Source organism: Salvelinus fontinalis, chromosome 31 (genome assembly GCF_029448725.1).
Source record: "Salvelinus fontinalis isolate EN_2023a chromosome 31, ASM2944872v1, whole genome shotgun sequence".
Lineage (NCBI taxonomy): Eukaryota > Metazoa > Chordata > Actinopteri > Salmoniformes > Salmonidae > Salvelinus > Salvelinus fontinalis.
In genome coordinates, this window is record NC_074695.1 from 34,542,138 (window position 1) to 34,558,817 (window position 16,680).

The window sequence follows — 16,680 nt, forward strand, 5'->3', positions numbered from 1 at the left end:
ATTTTCCTCAGAAGAGTTATGTTCACTGTTTTCAGCAATCAGTTAATACTAGTGATGAAAATTCTTAATCATTCCATCAGTGCTATTTCATGTACAACATAGTGAAATATTTAGGTAATTGAGACTGTGCCATTTTAGGATTTTTTACAACATTGCAAATATGCAGAAAATGAAGTTGAGTTACTCTAATGCAACTTTAGGTTAGTCCTATTTCGTAACATTGTGACCATCCATTAGAGCTTTGCTTTGGTGTGGCCTATACATTCATATATCAGTTGTGTCCCTCCATCCTGATTTAGTGATATTGCTATAATGGGATTTTGTTTTTAGACAGTCGTGTTGGGAGAAGCTATACGGACACTCCTAGGTGGACAAATCAATGACATTAAGAGCCGAGTGAACCGAATCATACGGACCAACTTTCTTTGGCCAAAGACAGAACGGACTGTCATGCATTAATATTAGCAAATAAACCATATGACTTAGCTATTTAATATACAATAAAAAAAACGCACCACTTAAACACGACACTTAACTTACCTGTCAAAGAAGACGCAGGGATTAAGTAATTCCTTCATGACAGTCAATTTGGTATTCGGCCAAAGAAAGTTGGTCAGTGTGATTTGGTTCACTCAGCTCTCAGCTGCGCGCTATACGCCATCGATTTGTCCACGGGTAGTGTCCGTATAGGTTCTCCCAGTAGTGTTCTTTTGATGAAGTTATTTGCAATTTTGACAATATCTTATAGTTTTTATTAATGTTTTTAGGAAACTACAGTACATAAAAACATGTATTTACTGTTTTGCAGTTCTGTGTCGTACGTACACTGTTTTGAAAATCGACATTGTTCCAAAAAATGCTTGAACACCATTGAGATAAACTGTAGTATTTGATCCTAATTCAGAGAATGCTGCTCACGTCTATAAAATGTTTGAACACCATATTGTACCATTGACTTTTTTTCATAGAAAAAGTGTATCTATTAATGGTTATAGTTAGCATTTGTTGAGCCATTATTTAATAAATGGTGAGATAATACTTTTGGATAGCGTTATCTGCTTTTGTAAAGTGTACTTTAAGTTGTGACGGTGTAAATTAATTTTGATATAGAAATATTCTCAATAGATGACAAATTATACTTTTTGATATTATGACATTTTGTGACAGGTATTTTAAGTTTTGATAGTGCATTAAGAGAAATGTATCGTTTTGGAAAACACACTTGCACTTTAGTGGGCTAAGTTAACTATATACAGTGCCTTCAGAAAGTATTCACACCCCTTTACTTTTTTCACATTTTGTTGTGTTACAGACAAAATTGATAAAATTGAGATTGTGTCACTGATCTACACACAATACCCTATAATGTCTAAGTGTAATTTTGTTTGTAAAACAAATTTTAGAAATTAATAAAAAATGTTAAGCTGAAATGTCTTGAGTCAATAAGTATTCAACTCCTTTGTCATGGCATGCCTAAATACGTTCAGGAGTAGAAATATGCTTAACAAATTGCATTATAAGTTGCATGGACGCATTCTGTATTCAATAATAGTGGTTATCAACGGAGACTAATGGAGAATAAACTATCAAAATAAAGAAAGTCGCACTCTCCATATATAATCTCCCAGCAATTTAATGGGTATTTACCAACGTTTCGGCATCACTGTGTCTTCCAGGATGGGTATTTACCAACGTTTCGGCATCACTGTGCCTTCCAGGATGGGTATTTACCAACGTTTCGTCATCACTGTGTCTTCCAGGATGGGTATTTAACAACGTTTCGGCATCACTGTGCCTTCCAGGATGGGTATTTACCAACGTTTCGGCATCACTGTGCCTTCCAGGATGGGTATTTACCAACGTTTCGGCATCACTGTGCCTTCCAGGATGGGTATTTACCAACGTTTCGTCATCACTGTGTCTTCCAGGATGGGTATTTACCAACGTTTCGTCATCACTGTGCCTTCCAGGATGGGTATTTACCAACGTTTCGTCATCACTGTGTCTTCCAGGATGGGTATTTACCAACGTTTCGTCATCACTGTGTCTTCCAGGATGGGTATTTACCAACGTTTCGTCATCACTGTGTCTTCCAGGATGGGTATTTACCAACGTTTCGTCATCACTGTGTCTTCCAGGATGGGTATTTACCAACGTTTCGTCATCACTGTGTCTTCCAGGATGGGTATTTAACAACGTTTCGGCATCACTGTGTCTTCCAGGATGGGTATTTAACAACGTTTCGGCATCACTGTGTCTTCCAGGATGGGTATTTAACAACGTTTCGTCATCACTGTGTCTTCCAGGATGGGTATTTACCAACGTTTCGGCATCACTGTGCCTTCCTGCCGAAACGTTGGTAAATACCCATTAAATTGCTGGGAGATTATACATGGAGAGTGTGACTTTCTTTATTTTGATAGTTTATAGTTTATTCGCCGTTAGTCAGCACCTCCTCACAAACTATTATTCTGGGTGTGCGCCAACTCATGTTTTTATATCTACAATAATAGTGGTTAACATGATTTTTGAATGACTACCCCATCTCTGTACCCCCACACATACAATTATCTGTAAGGTCCCTCAGTCGGCAGGGAATTTCAAATACAGATTCAACCACATAGACTGGGGAGGTTGAACATCCCTTTGAGTATGGTGAAGTTACTAATTAGGCTTTGGATGCTGTATCAATACACCCAGTCATTACAAAGATACAGGCGTCCTTCCTAACTCAGTTGCCGGTTACGAAGGAAACTACTCAGGGATTTCACCATGAGGCCAATGGTGATTTTAAAATAAATAAATAAAATAGTTTAATGGTTGTGATATGAGAAAACAGAGGATGGATCAACAACATTGTCATTTAGGTTAGTATTGTGGAGTAACTACAGAGTGAAAAGAAGGAAGCCTGTGCAGAAAAAAAGTATTCCAAAGCATGCATCCTGTTTGCAACAAGGCACTAATAATAATACTGCTAAAAATGTGGCAAATACATTTTATTTTTGTTCTGAATACAAAGCTGTATGTTTGGAGCAAATCCAACACAACACATCACTGAGTAGTACTCAATCATGGTGATGGCTGCATCATGTTATGGATATACTTGTCATTGGCAAGGACTAGGGAATTTTTTAAAGATAAAAATAAATGGAATATAGCTATAAGCACGTGCAAAATCCTAGAGGAAAACCTGGTTCAGTCTGCTTTCCAACAGACACAAATTCACCTTTCACCAGGACAATAGCCTAAAGAAGAAGGCCAAATCTACACTGGCTTGAAAATCTATGGCATAATCTTGAAAATGTCTGTCAAGCTACGATCAACAATCAAATATTGTACAATCCAGGTGTGCAAAGCTCTTAGAGACTTACTCGAAAAGACTCACAGATGTAATCGCTGCCAAATGTGTTTCTACAAAGTATTTACTCATGGGAGTGAAGACTTATGTAAATTAGATATTTCTGTGTTACATTTCCAACACATAAAAAAACATGTTTTCAATGTCATTATGGGGTATTGTGTGTAGATGGGTGGGAAAAATATATTTAATCCTTTTGGAATTCAGGCTGTAACACAACAACATTTGGAATAAGTCAAGGGATATGAATACTTTCTGAAGGCACTATACCTCCAACAAATATAATGTATGATGAATAGAACTATTTAACCTTTATAAAATTACTCATTGCATTTAAGACACACTTTTATGCAACATGTCAGCTTTGTGTAAAGTGATTAGTGCAGGGAGTCAACCGCTCAAATGAAGCCATGAGGCAAACACAATTACACAACTAATGGCATTGCTGATGAGCCAAAGGAATATAGAACAAACTGTGGGTAGTAAGCAGCCAAGATATTATAATTGCTTTTCTAATTAAAGAGAAATACATTCGACTGTAGATGACCAAATATAATGTTTGACTGAGCATTGAATCGACAATTCCTTAGGCACCAGTTTTTTCAAAGGAGTAGTTATCAACAAGCGGAACAGGCAAACAGGCAGACCGCTCTTGTTAATTGCAAAAACAAATTTGATATGATTCATGAATGAAAATCATTCAATACACTTCCTCTAGTCCATTCACTATATATCAGCAGTAAAGTATTCATTGTTGTACTGTATATGTTATTGTGCTCATAACATAATGTAAAAAGGTCTACTCTGCCCTTGCTAATTTTACATCATATAAACATACACAGTAAAAATAAATTAATATGATCAACCGTATGTAATTGGATTGCAAATCACAAGTGACAACCACATAAATAAGTCAAGTAATTCTAAAAGGTCATCATAGTAGACTTAATTCAAACACATGAGTGTAAGGCAGACTCGAAAGCACTTACTCCGCCAACTTTCTCAAAGTAGCCCCCGTGGTTTCCAAAGTGGATGAGCTGTTCGTTGAAGAACCAGGTGAATTTCAAATCGAGCGTGGGGTCATGGGAGACTTGGCAGGGGAGGACAATGCTCTCGCCCACCGTCACGTCCAAATGCCCAGCTGGGCTGGTGATAATGGTTGTCTCTGCAAGAGACAAAAACAAGTTCAGCTACCTGGGCCAGACAGAAACAGCGGGGAGCTTCTCTTATCACTATCAACTTTGTTCTGCCTATTTACATTAACAAAATGTATATACGTGTTTTATAGCACTATTGGGTTTCGTTTGAGTCCATTCTACTGGTTTTTCTTTGGAGGCATGGGGCTATTCTGCTGTCTTGTTAACTCCGGGACTGTTACACCTCAGTCATGTCTGAGATTGTGATTATTGTGCTTTGTTCCTGTAAAATAAATGGGCATTATCGTGTCCGGTAACACATTATTTGGATTGTCCATCTGTAGATGCTCTACAGACTATCAGTGACATTTCAACCTACTGTCTACTAACCCTAACCGTAGCCATAACCCTAACCTTAACCCTTATCCTAACCCTAAACTTAACCCTAACCCTTATTCTAAACCTAACCATAGCAAGTAGTTGCTCATCAACAGATGGTCATACTATCAATAAACTATCTGTAAAGCATCTACAGATGGACTATCCAAATAAAGTCTGACCTCTCATCCAAACCACTTAGTATTTCATCCAAACGACTTAGTATCTTGTCCAACCGACTTAGTATCTTGGCCAAACGACTTACGTTAAGTTGTTATGCCAGTTGTGCTTCTGTTGTGCTTTCAGACCGTGTAATGATGGCTGTAATGGTCACGGATTCCATCCATTAATATGATTATACATTGACAGTTTTTTGATAGCCTACAGCGTGGCTGCTTGTGATTGCCAACTTGTAACAGATGCCCATATAGCTATCTTATGATTCATTTTCATCATGGACCTGTCTAATAAGGGCTCTAGGAGCCCATGTGAACGCCAAACGTTCTTGACTGAAGTGGAAGCCGTCATTAACACTAGGGCCGCTAGGCTTCTCAGTATACAAGTACCCGCTAGGCATACTGTATCGTTATCAACCAAAAAGAAATACCACAGTAAAAAAATATTAGTTGATTGTGTTAAAAACACAAATCTTGGAATAAAAACAATTTGTTTAATTTGATTTATAGATTTGATTTAGCTGAAATATCACAAGGAACTCGAAAGGAGTAGAGCCCAGTAACAGCTTCTTTATATAAAGAAAATAGAAAAATATAATCTCAACTTGTGGCTGTAATGTTCACTGAATCGACAGCGCCTGTCTAGACAGCTATGGAAATCTCCTGTTCAGGCGTTGGCTCATATTGTCATCCTTTCTCATACACTGAATGAGAATGAACAGTGTAAGTGGCTTTAGCTGTCACTGTTTGTTCAAACTATAACCACAAGTCACTTACACAAAGTAATGCATCACTGAAGAAACTAAGAAACCACACAAACCCATTCCTCTGCACGCCTCCATTTCCACAGGTCAGTCCGGAGTCTATAATTTGGTTCCATTTGGCCAGACAAAAAGCCATCCTATTTCAACCACAGCATGGTGGTATGCTGCATAACAACCTAATCTTTGCTCTGGCTCTTTTGGGTGTCTTTTCCACTTCGGTGGTGCAGTGAGATACGCAGGGCTGAGTTTTCATACAGCAAGCCCCAGCTGAATTATGCATGGGTGTCATAAGCGTCTAATGGACAGAGAATCAGACACTGCATGTCAGATGGTGTTTAAGGTCTCTATTCGTTGCATTCCAGGTGAGGCTATGAATGCATGCCTTATGAATGAATGTCTCAAGACAAAAGAATGAGGAGACTTCATAACACATTCATAATCCCTACATGCTGCATTGATAAGCAGTGCTTATGTCAACAACCGCAAGTCGATATTTTTGTTATGTCACAGTACTGTCCTTTACACTGCAATTATGAACATGCGGCTCTTGAAATGTAAGAAATCCTTATGTACTGCTTATGAATGTGTTATGGTTATGAATGTGTTATAACGTTCTTATGTAGGTACCCTTCAAATAAGCTGTTATCTAAATGAGAATGAAGATTTCCAACTGCTACCTATTAAGTTCGGAAATATGGAATCCTTTGAACACATTTTGACATGTGTGTTTCAATGTCATCCAGCTTAAATTTTGCTAGTGCATTACTTTACTTGACAATGAAAAGGGTATCATGGTTTCCCTCTTCATCGTCATCTCATTGATTTCTTGTTGCTAACATGGTATGTACGAACCATTATCAATCCAGGATAATTATACAGGATATCAGGGCTGTGCACAGACCTTTTGGAGGTCAAATTTCCTCGGCATAAACATCACGGAGAAACTGAAATGGTCCACCCACACAGACAGTGTGGTGAAGAAGGCAGCTGAAGAAATTGTTCTTGGCACCTAAACCCTCACGAACTGTTACAGATGCACAATTGAGAGCATCCTGTCGGGCTGTATCACCGATATGGGTACATGCCCATATCTCAAGCCCTGAATGTGAATGTACTATTACAGGGAAAATCTAATCAAAAACTATCTATTGAATTTTGAATCATGATTTTTTTATTTTTTTTATTAAATCTCTTTTAGACCTCATTTGGACTAATCTTCCAAGAGTAATGATGATGTGGCCGATGACACTTTGCTTCTTGAATGTCCAACATCTTGAAAACTTGACTGCTGACATGCAAAACATTTGTGACTGTATCAACAGTGGACTAAGGGGGGAAAATCCCTTTAAGAACAGTATTCAGTCAGCAAAGATGGGCAAGATTTTTACTGACTGTGGCTGATATTGATTTCTTTCAAAGGGGACTGGCTGGATTTCATGAATATAGTCTACAAAAATCACCTGTAAAATATACAGTATGTAAGATACTGCCATTCTTAGAGGCAAAAGGGCTGAAAAAAAGGAAATGAAAGCAGTTTCTATACCAAACAATTTGCAATTCATAAATTGTGAGGAATCACCAAAAGGCATTTTAATAGAGCACTGTTGTTGACTCTGCTCTTTAGAAGGGCTTGGAAATCCATTGCCTTGCAGAAGCGGGTGATTTAAATAGATTTAACTCTTAAACAAACAGAGCATGGCTATTAGCTACCCCAGGAAGGTCTGAATTAAACATTAAGGCATAGCAATGCAATGAATCTTAAATCCAATGCTAACTCTGAACCTGCCCAATCAACTAATTGTATGTTTGTGTGGTACATGGAAACTATCTGTTATTGTATCATCAATCCTTACATGGCTCTGTAGTCTGGTTCCTCTAATGAGACACTTGTTCATGGATAGTGCAGATAGTTATCTTCTATTGCCAAGGAAAACATTGGTCCCTTTCTTCATGCTCTGGTGATGTAAAAAGTCATACAATTAATTTTGTCCTATTCCAAAATACCTCCTCTTCTCCAATAGTGCAGGGTCATTATATTAACCGAATTAAAAACTCTCTAAGGGTCCTACTCTCAACTAATAACAAACAACCAAACCTACTCGTGAAGCCTGCAGTACAATCTGCTGCTGCAAGCATCCAGTCAGCATTTTTTTTTTTAAATGTACATCTTAATGCAAGGATTAGAGATATGGAGAGCCATCTCAAGGAGTGGAAGTAGAGATACCTTTAACCAAAAGACTCCCAGCACTGCTTGCCACTCCAAACTGGTTCCTTGCCACGCAGGTGTAGAGGCCGACATCCATTTTGGTAACGTTTGCTATTCGAAGACTTCCATTGTCCAACACTGAGACTCTAGAAATGAATAAAAAAAATGAATGTCAATATCTTAAGTCATACTACACTGATAGTTGTCACAGAAACTGTAATCTGAAGGTTTGAGAATGCTATTATTGAGGAGTGGATGAAAGATATACAGAGATTGAACAAATAAAATAAAGTAACATTTGTGACCATTGTGACTATTTCACCTGCATTGAAACTATTATTTTAAACATTGTTCTAAATCTTCAGTGAGGAGTGAAACCATTCTGTTCTCTTCACAGATCCAGACCTCAAGGGCTGCAGTTTCTGCTGGTTATATCACCCTTGCCATTGAATCATCAGTTTCAATAGATCTAACCAGTTGCGTGGACTCTGTCTAGTAGTCAGAACAGTGAGATGTTTTATTGATCAATGAAAAAGGGGGACCAGTGGTACTGCTGCTGTGGCTCAGACTGGAGCTGTGCACCCCTGCCCTTGACCATCAGGTACCATGACAACAGTCCATAGTTAAAGGTAGAGTCAGCCATACACCAAGTAAACAGCAATATCGGGCCGACTTACGCAATAACTATGAATGAGAATCGCAAGGCCAAAAGTCTCTGCAGTTTTGGTCCAGCAGCTAACACGTTGAGTGACGCACACCCGTGCACATCTTTTTTTTGTGTGAGAGCAAGAGCTTGCAACATGCTCATCTGCAATATCTGCAGTTCATCTTGCTGCTTGTGGCACTGTCATATCACTATGTTTAAAGCTTGTGTGTAAACACTGGTGCCACAGATCTAAAGCCAAACATCTGCTGGTCAGAGTGATATGTAATGAAAGGCTTATGAAGATGTAGTTTGTTAAAAGCCAACTGAACTCATCTTAGGTAGCAACCATATTGATGATGAAAAAATTAACCAATAACCTAATGCAGAAGACAAATGATTGACACAAATAACTAAATGGTAAGGCAGATTATGTGTGATCTATAATGTGTAAATTGTAGAAGATTGCCTGTGCAAACACTAAATACACAGGATATTAAGTATATTCATGTGAACGGAAGTAAGTTGCTGAGGTGAATTAAGTGATGGATTCCGACCCAATCATCTGAACTAGTACTAGCGTTCATTTTCATACTCTGATAATACCTTCCGCTATTGATCAATATGTAAGATCCCTGCACATCCCTGCTCTAAGCAGCTCTCTCATCGTCAAAACTGCTCAAGAGGGCGTGATGAGTCTCACCAATGCCCTATGCACATTAAAAAGGCTTTCAAAGGAAATTAAGCTACAAATTCTTAAAAAGACACAGCTCCCAAAAGATATCCCTTAGCATACAGGATAGCTATCCTTTCTCAAACAATCAAACAGGACCTGCTAAGCTCACCAGAATCAAATGGCATTAGTCAATTTCTATAACTAGGCCCCCGGGAGAGGGAAGCACTTCTTCTAACATTATCAGAGGGTTTCCAATGAAATTGACCAGAATAAAGAGTTATGGATATGAGATTTCACTTGGAGAAGACTTGACATTATACTGCAAACTGCACAGTGCAGACTTTCTCCTTATCTTTCAAAGCGGAATAGAATATAAAGATGCAGCCCATATTTAGAAGAGTTTCCTCTCTATGAAATTACTTTTCTTTGCCCTCCCTTTCTTCAAGGGCACTACAGCAATTAAGGTATACGGGGACCGTTGTGAATTTCGTACAAAATCACAGTTTGGGATAAATAAATGTTTTTCTCTCTGTTACTGGATGGTGTTAAAGTTAAATCCTGGACATATTATTCATCACTATTAAACTCGCGTTTATTTTCTGCAAACTTAACATGTTTAAATATGTGTATGAACATAACAAAATTCAGCCACTGAGACATAAACTGAACAAGTTCCACAGACATGTGACTAACAGAAATGGAATAATGTGTCCCTGAACAAAGGGGGGTCAAAATCTAAAGTAGCCGTCAGTATCTGGTGTGGCCACCAGCTGCATTAAGTACTGCAGTGCATCTCCTCCTCATGGACTGCACCAGATTTTCCAGTTCTTGCTGGGAGATGTTACCCCACTCTTTCACCAAGGCACCTGCAAGTTCCCAGACATTTCTGGGGGGAATGGCCCTAGCCCTCACCCTCTGATCCAACAGGTCCCAGACGTGCTTAAGGGATTGAGATCCGGGCTCTTCGCTGGTCATGGCAGAACACTGACATTCCTGTCTTGCAGGAAATCACGCACAGAACGAGCAGTATGGCTGGTGGCATTGTCATGCTGGAGGGTCATGTCAGAATGAGCCTGCAGGAAGGGTACCACATGAGGGAGGAGGATGTCTTCTCTGTAACGCACAGCGTTGAGATTGCCTGCAATGGCAACAAGCTCAGTCCGATGATGCTCTGACACACCGCCCCAGACCACGATGGACCCTCCACCTCCAAATTGATCTCACTCCAGAGCACAGGCCTCGGTGTAACGCTCATTCCTTCGACAATAAACGCAAGTCCGACCATCACCCGTGGTGAGACAAAACCGTAACTCGGGCAGTTGTTGTTGCCATCCTGTACCTGTCCCGCAGGTGTGATGTGCGGATGTACCGATCCTGTGCAGGTGTTGTTACATCAGCTGTCTGTCCTGTCTCCCTGTAGCGCTGTCTTAGGCGTCTCACAGTACGGACATGGCAATTTATTGCCCTGGTCACATCTGCAGTCCTCATGCCTCCTTGCAGCATGCCTAAGGCATGTTCACGCAGATGAGCAGGGACCCTGGGCATCTTTCTTTTGGTGTTTTTCAGAGTCATGGGAAACAGTGTTTAAACCCTTTACAATGAAGATCTATGAAGTTATTTGGATTTTTACAAATTATCTTTGAAAGACAGCGTCCTGAAAAAGAAACGTTTCTTTTTTTGCTGAGTTTATATCCCCAATACAGACCCTGGCTTGGAGAGTTAGAGTGCAGTATGTATCAAAATGAATTCCAAAGATGTAAGCAGAAAGCAGTCATTCTCAGAACAAACCATGGGGAATTATTCGATTGACTTGGGGAAACATGTTAAAGTGGGTAACAACCAATTATGTACACAGCACCAGTCAAAAGTTTGGACACACCTACTCATTCTGTCAAGGATCCCCCCGGTACTGCTGCTCATTCCGTTCACTAGCTCCGGAGGTCTACATCACTGGCCTTCTAGGCGTCACTGAACTGGATTGATCACCACCAACCCTGGACTGTCTTGTCTCATTATGCACACCTGGTTCCCATTCCCCATGATTAGTAGATTAAGGTTATATATGTGCCCTCTGTTCCCCATTGTCCTTGTCAGTTATTGTTACCATGTCCGTTGGTCCTGTGAGTACCTGTGCTGTTGTATCGGCTTCCATGCTACGTGTTATTGTGCACTTGTTTTACGAGACTTGTCCCGTGTATTATTTAGAGGTTTACACCTCGCTCATTAGTTTGGGTCGAGTAAATAAAAAACCCTATTACGTATTCCTGGGCCTGTCTCCAATCATTAGACAATGTAATACATAAAAAAATTATGATTATTTTTTACTATTTTAAACATCCCAGCTGGGATACATTTACTTTTTCTATATCACTGCAGTATGCTGTTGTAGCCATGCTGGTTAAGTGTGCCTTGAATTCTAAATAAATCACTGACAGTGTCACCAGCAAAGCACCCCCACACCATTCTCACCTCCTCCTCCATACATCACGGTGGTTACCACACATGCGGAGATCATCCGTTCACCTACTCTGCGTCTCACAAAGAAATCTCAAATGTGGACTCATTAGACCAAAGGACATATTTCCACCAGTCTAATGTCCATTGCTCGTGTTTCTTTGCCCAAGCAAGTTTCTTCTTATTGGTGTCCTTTAGTAGTGGTTTCTTTCCAGCAATTCAACCATGAAGGCCTGATTGACACAGTCTCATCTGAATAGTTGATGTTGAGATGTCTGTTACTTGTACTCCATGAAGCATTTATTTGGGCTGCAATCTGAGGTGCAGTTAACTCTAATGAACTTATCCTCGGCAGCAGAGGTAACTCTAGGTCTTCTTTTTCTGTGGCGGTCCTCATGAGAGACAGTTTCCTCATAGCGCTTGATGGTTTTTGCAACTGCACTAGAAGAAATTGTCCGGATTGACTGACCTTCATGTCTTAAAATAATGATAGACTGTCATTTCTCTTTGTTATTTGAGCTGTTCTTACCATAATATGGACTTGGTCATTTACCAAATATGGCTATCTTCGTTATACCACCCCTACCTTGTCACAACACAACCGGGTAGCTCAAACGCATTAAGAAGGAAAGAAATCCCACAAATTAACTTTTAACAAGGCACACCTGTTAATTGAAATGCCTTCCAGGTGCCTACCTCATGATGCTGATTGAGAGAATGCCAGAATGTGCAAAGCTGTCATCAAGGCAAAGGGTGGCTACTTTGAAGAATCTCAAATATAAAATATATTTTAATTTGTTTAACACTTTTTTGGTAACTGCATGATTCCATATGTGTTATTTCGTAGTTTTGAAGTCTTCACTTTAATTCTACAATGTAGAAAATAGTAAATATAAAGAAAAATCCTGGAATGAGTAGGTGTGTCCCAACTTTGACTGGTACTGTATACCAGATGATTGACAGGGGGGGTGGGGGGGGGGGGGGGGCGCTGTTTTGAAGCCTCTGCACTGCCATTGTTGTACTCCTCCACCATAGTAAAATAAAATTTTGGAAGCTATAGAAATGCATTTATTAATATCTACATTCATTTTTGCCAAGTATATTCTATTACATAAACCTTAATGCATACTTTGAAATGAATTATGTGAACTGAACATAAAACATGTTATAAAAAAACACTATGTGCCTTAAAGTAGAATTTTGTGAGAGTACTAACGTTACAGTCCCTATTACAACAATAAATACTTAAATATATCTAATTTTGTATTCAAACATTTAATTGAAATACTGTACAATTCCATTCATTCTTATGGAGGACTGCTCCTTCTGATTACCACCAATATGGCGGACGTGGCTTCAAAGCCTCTCATTGGCAAATACATACTGTAGCATCAGCCATCCAGGGTTTATATTCATAATTGGCTGAAACTAAAGGAGATACCACACTCCAGAGCATAATGTAGGACCTAGGCTATCAGCTACATGAAATAAATCAAATAATCAAATAATGTGAATACAAAAAGCTCAAAAAGCATTGGAAAGAGAAAACCATTCATTGTAGTCTTTGTACAATACTTTTGTTTGGTTGAGAGGCTTACAGCTGGATAATCTTTTTTTTAAGCAACAATGTGTGCTGGTTAACATAACATAGAGGTCTAATTCCAATGGCAATTTTATAAAGCTTTTTGTGAGTTTTGTCCTTTCCGTTTGGTCAGCATTGAAATGAAATGACTTGTAAGCCATTACGGTTAACGTCATAACCCCAGCATAAGTACACACACAAATCCTGTTGAAGACGTGCCTGTGATGCGCAGTGCCAACGCTGCATGACTTGATTAAACAATCACAGCCCAAACTTGTTCTTGGTACATTTGCTCTCCTCTGGCCCAGAGCATCTACACATAATAATACCACAAAGATTAGAAAGAAGTATCAGTGTTATTAGGACAGTGAGATAGATTAGTAGTGTAGCACTCCTGCAATAATAGCGGTGCAGTCCTATCTAGATAAAGTGGAGAAGAATCCTTAAGAGACAAACAGGGGGAATTTGTGAAAGATGCAGCCATAACCCTAGCCAACTACTTTTTCTATACACATCTCTACTCTAGGATATTTCCATGCTAAATCAAATATTTCTTAAGTGTAGTGGATTTGATCCGTGAGCAGATTAAAATTGCTCACACCAGGAATATATCTGTACAGAAATAAATACATATTCACCAAATTCATTTTTAGGAGCATTACTGAAGAATCACCATAGCAAAATACGAGTGGAATTTTGACACACCTCACACTCAATCTTTGGAATGATATTACTGCTAGAAGCCAAGTTCAAACAACAGCACCTCATTCTTGTTCCTGAGCGAGATGTATACTCCCAGCTATTTCTTCAAAGTAGCCTGGCTCCACCTGGTACATCACCTCTGGTGCTTCCCAATAATGTTGGCAGAGGGAGGTGAGACTTCCAGGCCTGAGGATGGATATCCAGGAGATGCAGCACAAAAGCTGCTGAGGCAGTTAATACAATTAATCCCAGATCAAATAAGAAATGCAGACCCCTGCTGATTCTTCACATGCACGGGCAGATGTGCCCATGTTGTAATGTCCCCCGTTTGGCATTACTCTGTGAAAACGAAGATGCTATTGCAGGCAATGTGAAGATAATAATAACAATAGCAATAATTTGTGTAATTTATATAGCGGTTTTCATAACAGAAAAAAAAATGAATTGCCTAAAAATCTAAATTTATGAGCATTGGCTACAACAATTAAAGCTATACAGTAGGTCAACCAGGCTACATTGAAGTCAATCTATAGCAGACTTAGAGAATTATGTCTGGTGGATAGAATTATTTATATACTGCTAGGGAGGTTAGATTGTTACTGTGTTATTCTTTCAATGTTCTCTCATCTCATGCCGGAGGTCACAACCACATACGGGCCTGGTTTTGATTTCCAGATAAACCTCTTCTGACCGTTCATTCCTCTCTCGCCTGTCCCTGTCGCTCTCTATTCTAATCGGTGTATCTGAATAAACAGTCAAATATGTAAGGTGAACAGTATTCCGTTCTCATCCCGGCACACACATAATTAGTGGCCAGATTTCATATATTGTAGGAATTCTGCCCAAGGCCAATGTTGTACTTCCTGAATTACGGTGTGTGCATGTGGGTGCATGTGTGAATCACATGAGGTTGGTGGCACCTCAATTGGGGAGAACAGGCTTGTGGTAATGACCGGAGCGGAATCAGTGGAATGGTATCAAATACGTCAAACACATGGTCATACAACATTACTTTGACCAATTGGCACTGTGGTGTAGAGAAAGAGAGCTTTTCCTGCATTTTCCCTTGTTGCTCTACCTGTAGTGCCAGAGGTATTACACCCAGATCTACAGTAATGGAATTAGGTTGTTAGCCAGTTCCCCCAGTTCCATTATACCACAAAGGGGATGTCTAGCTAAAGTTGTAAGTCCACCGATGATTGATCATTGTTTCTTGAGATTTCATCCACTACCCTGGTGTCTCAATTCCTGGCTCATACATTCAGATTTAACAATCCTCTCACTTGACCAACCCAGTGGTAATGAGCTGATGGATCAGTGGATCGATTTGTCTGCCAAAGACTAGAAAGTCCCAATTACCTTAAGTAAACACTTGAAAACAGTTCCACAAAAAGCCCAAGACAGCGTAGTAGAGTAGTGGGGAAGGGGAAATGGAAGAAGATGAGAAAATATATCATTAATTATAATCCCAATCTCATGTTAAATCATTGAAAGTAATTCAACATTGGTAACTGTGTGGCACCAAATGGCTTTGTACTTAGAAGTGTTTGTATGCATCCCTAAGAACTACTACGTCAGTGTTTCCCAATCTCCAGTCTGTGGGCCTGTATCGGTTCTGTGGGATGTTGCTTACTGGTCCCTGGTCCCAGATGGTTAACTGGCACTAATTTAGTAACCGCTACATTGGTAGTTGTTTTACAAGTGGTCCATCAAGGAGGAAAAATAAAAGCTTGCTCTGACACAAGATGAGGGACCATAGTTTGCCACTAGGGAATCATTATTACAATGTATTTAATTTACCTGATACAAAGCATCCTGTAAAATAACGACAAAGTGTCAACATCTCCTTTACATATCACACTGCATTTTTCACAAAGTACGGGCATCAGACCTGGGTTCAAATAGTATTTTAAACCTTTCAAATACTTTAGCATGCTTGACTGATTCTACTTAGTGTGATGGATCCAATGAAATAGTCCCAAAATCGCAAACAGCACCCATTTGGCACTCCAGACAGGCTGAAGTAAATGCTAAAAGTTTTTGTATTAAGTACTATTTGAATCCAGGTTTGTGAATGTCCCTTCTCAATCCTGTCCCAGCTTTCCACCATACCTGTGGCTCTCTCGGAGTGCTTCTTTCCCCTTCCTCCAAGAGATCATCCCATGTGGAGACATCTTAGGCCTGCACTCAATCAGCACGTCACCCCCCTGCCTGGCCAGGGTCTGAGGCTTCAGCATGTTCTGGGAGAAATCTGGGGCTACAGCTATGAGAGAGTGATTAAGAGATGGAGAGACATATATAAATTGGCTAAAATAGAGGGATTGAAAGAAGAGAGAGAGAAATCAAGAGAGAGCATACCTCAGAACATGTAGGTCACCATATCTATTAGTTAGGTCAGCTAACCACACGTCCTCCATAGACACCACACACACACACACACACACACACACACACACACACACACACACACACACACACACACACACACACACACACACACACACACACACACACACACACACACACACACACACACACACACACACACACACACACACACACACACACACTTGGAGCGGGCATCTTTAAAAAGACATTAATTTAA

The 16,680-nt window shown here is 39.7% G+C and overlaps 1 protein-coding gene across 2 annotated transcripts in view; it reads right to left on the bottom strand.

Annotated features, from left to right (window-relative positions):
* Positions 1-16,680, bottom strand: part of cntn3a.1 (contactin 3a, tandem duplicate 1) — a 112,249-nt gene that overhangs the window by 11,321 nt on the left and 84,248 nt on the right. For both annotated transcript variants that reach the window (XM_055892351.1, XM_055892350.1), the window contains exons 11-13: positions 16,188-16,338; positions 8,037-8,164; positions 4,348-4,523 (exon numbers count right to left, since the gene is read on the bottom strand). In XM_055892351.1, coding sequence (XP_055748326.1) covers positions 4,348-4,523; positions 8,037-8,164; positions 16,188-16,338 — 455 coding nt within the window. The remainder of the gene's footprint in view (positions 1-4,347; positions 4,524-8,036; positions 8,165-16,187; positions 16,339-16,680) is intronic.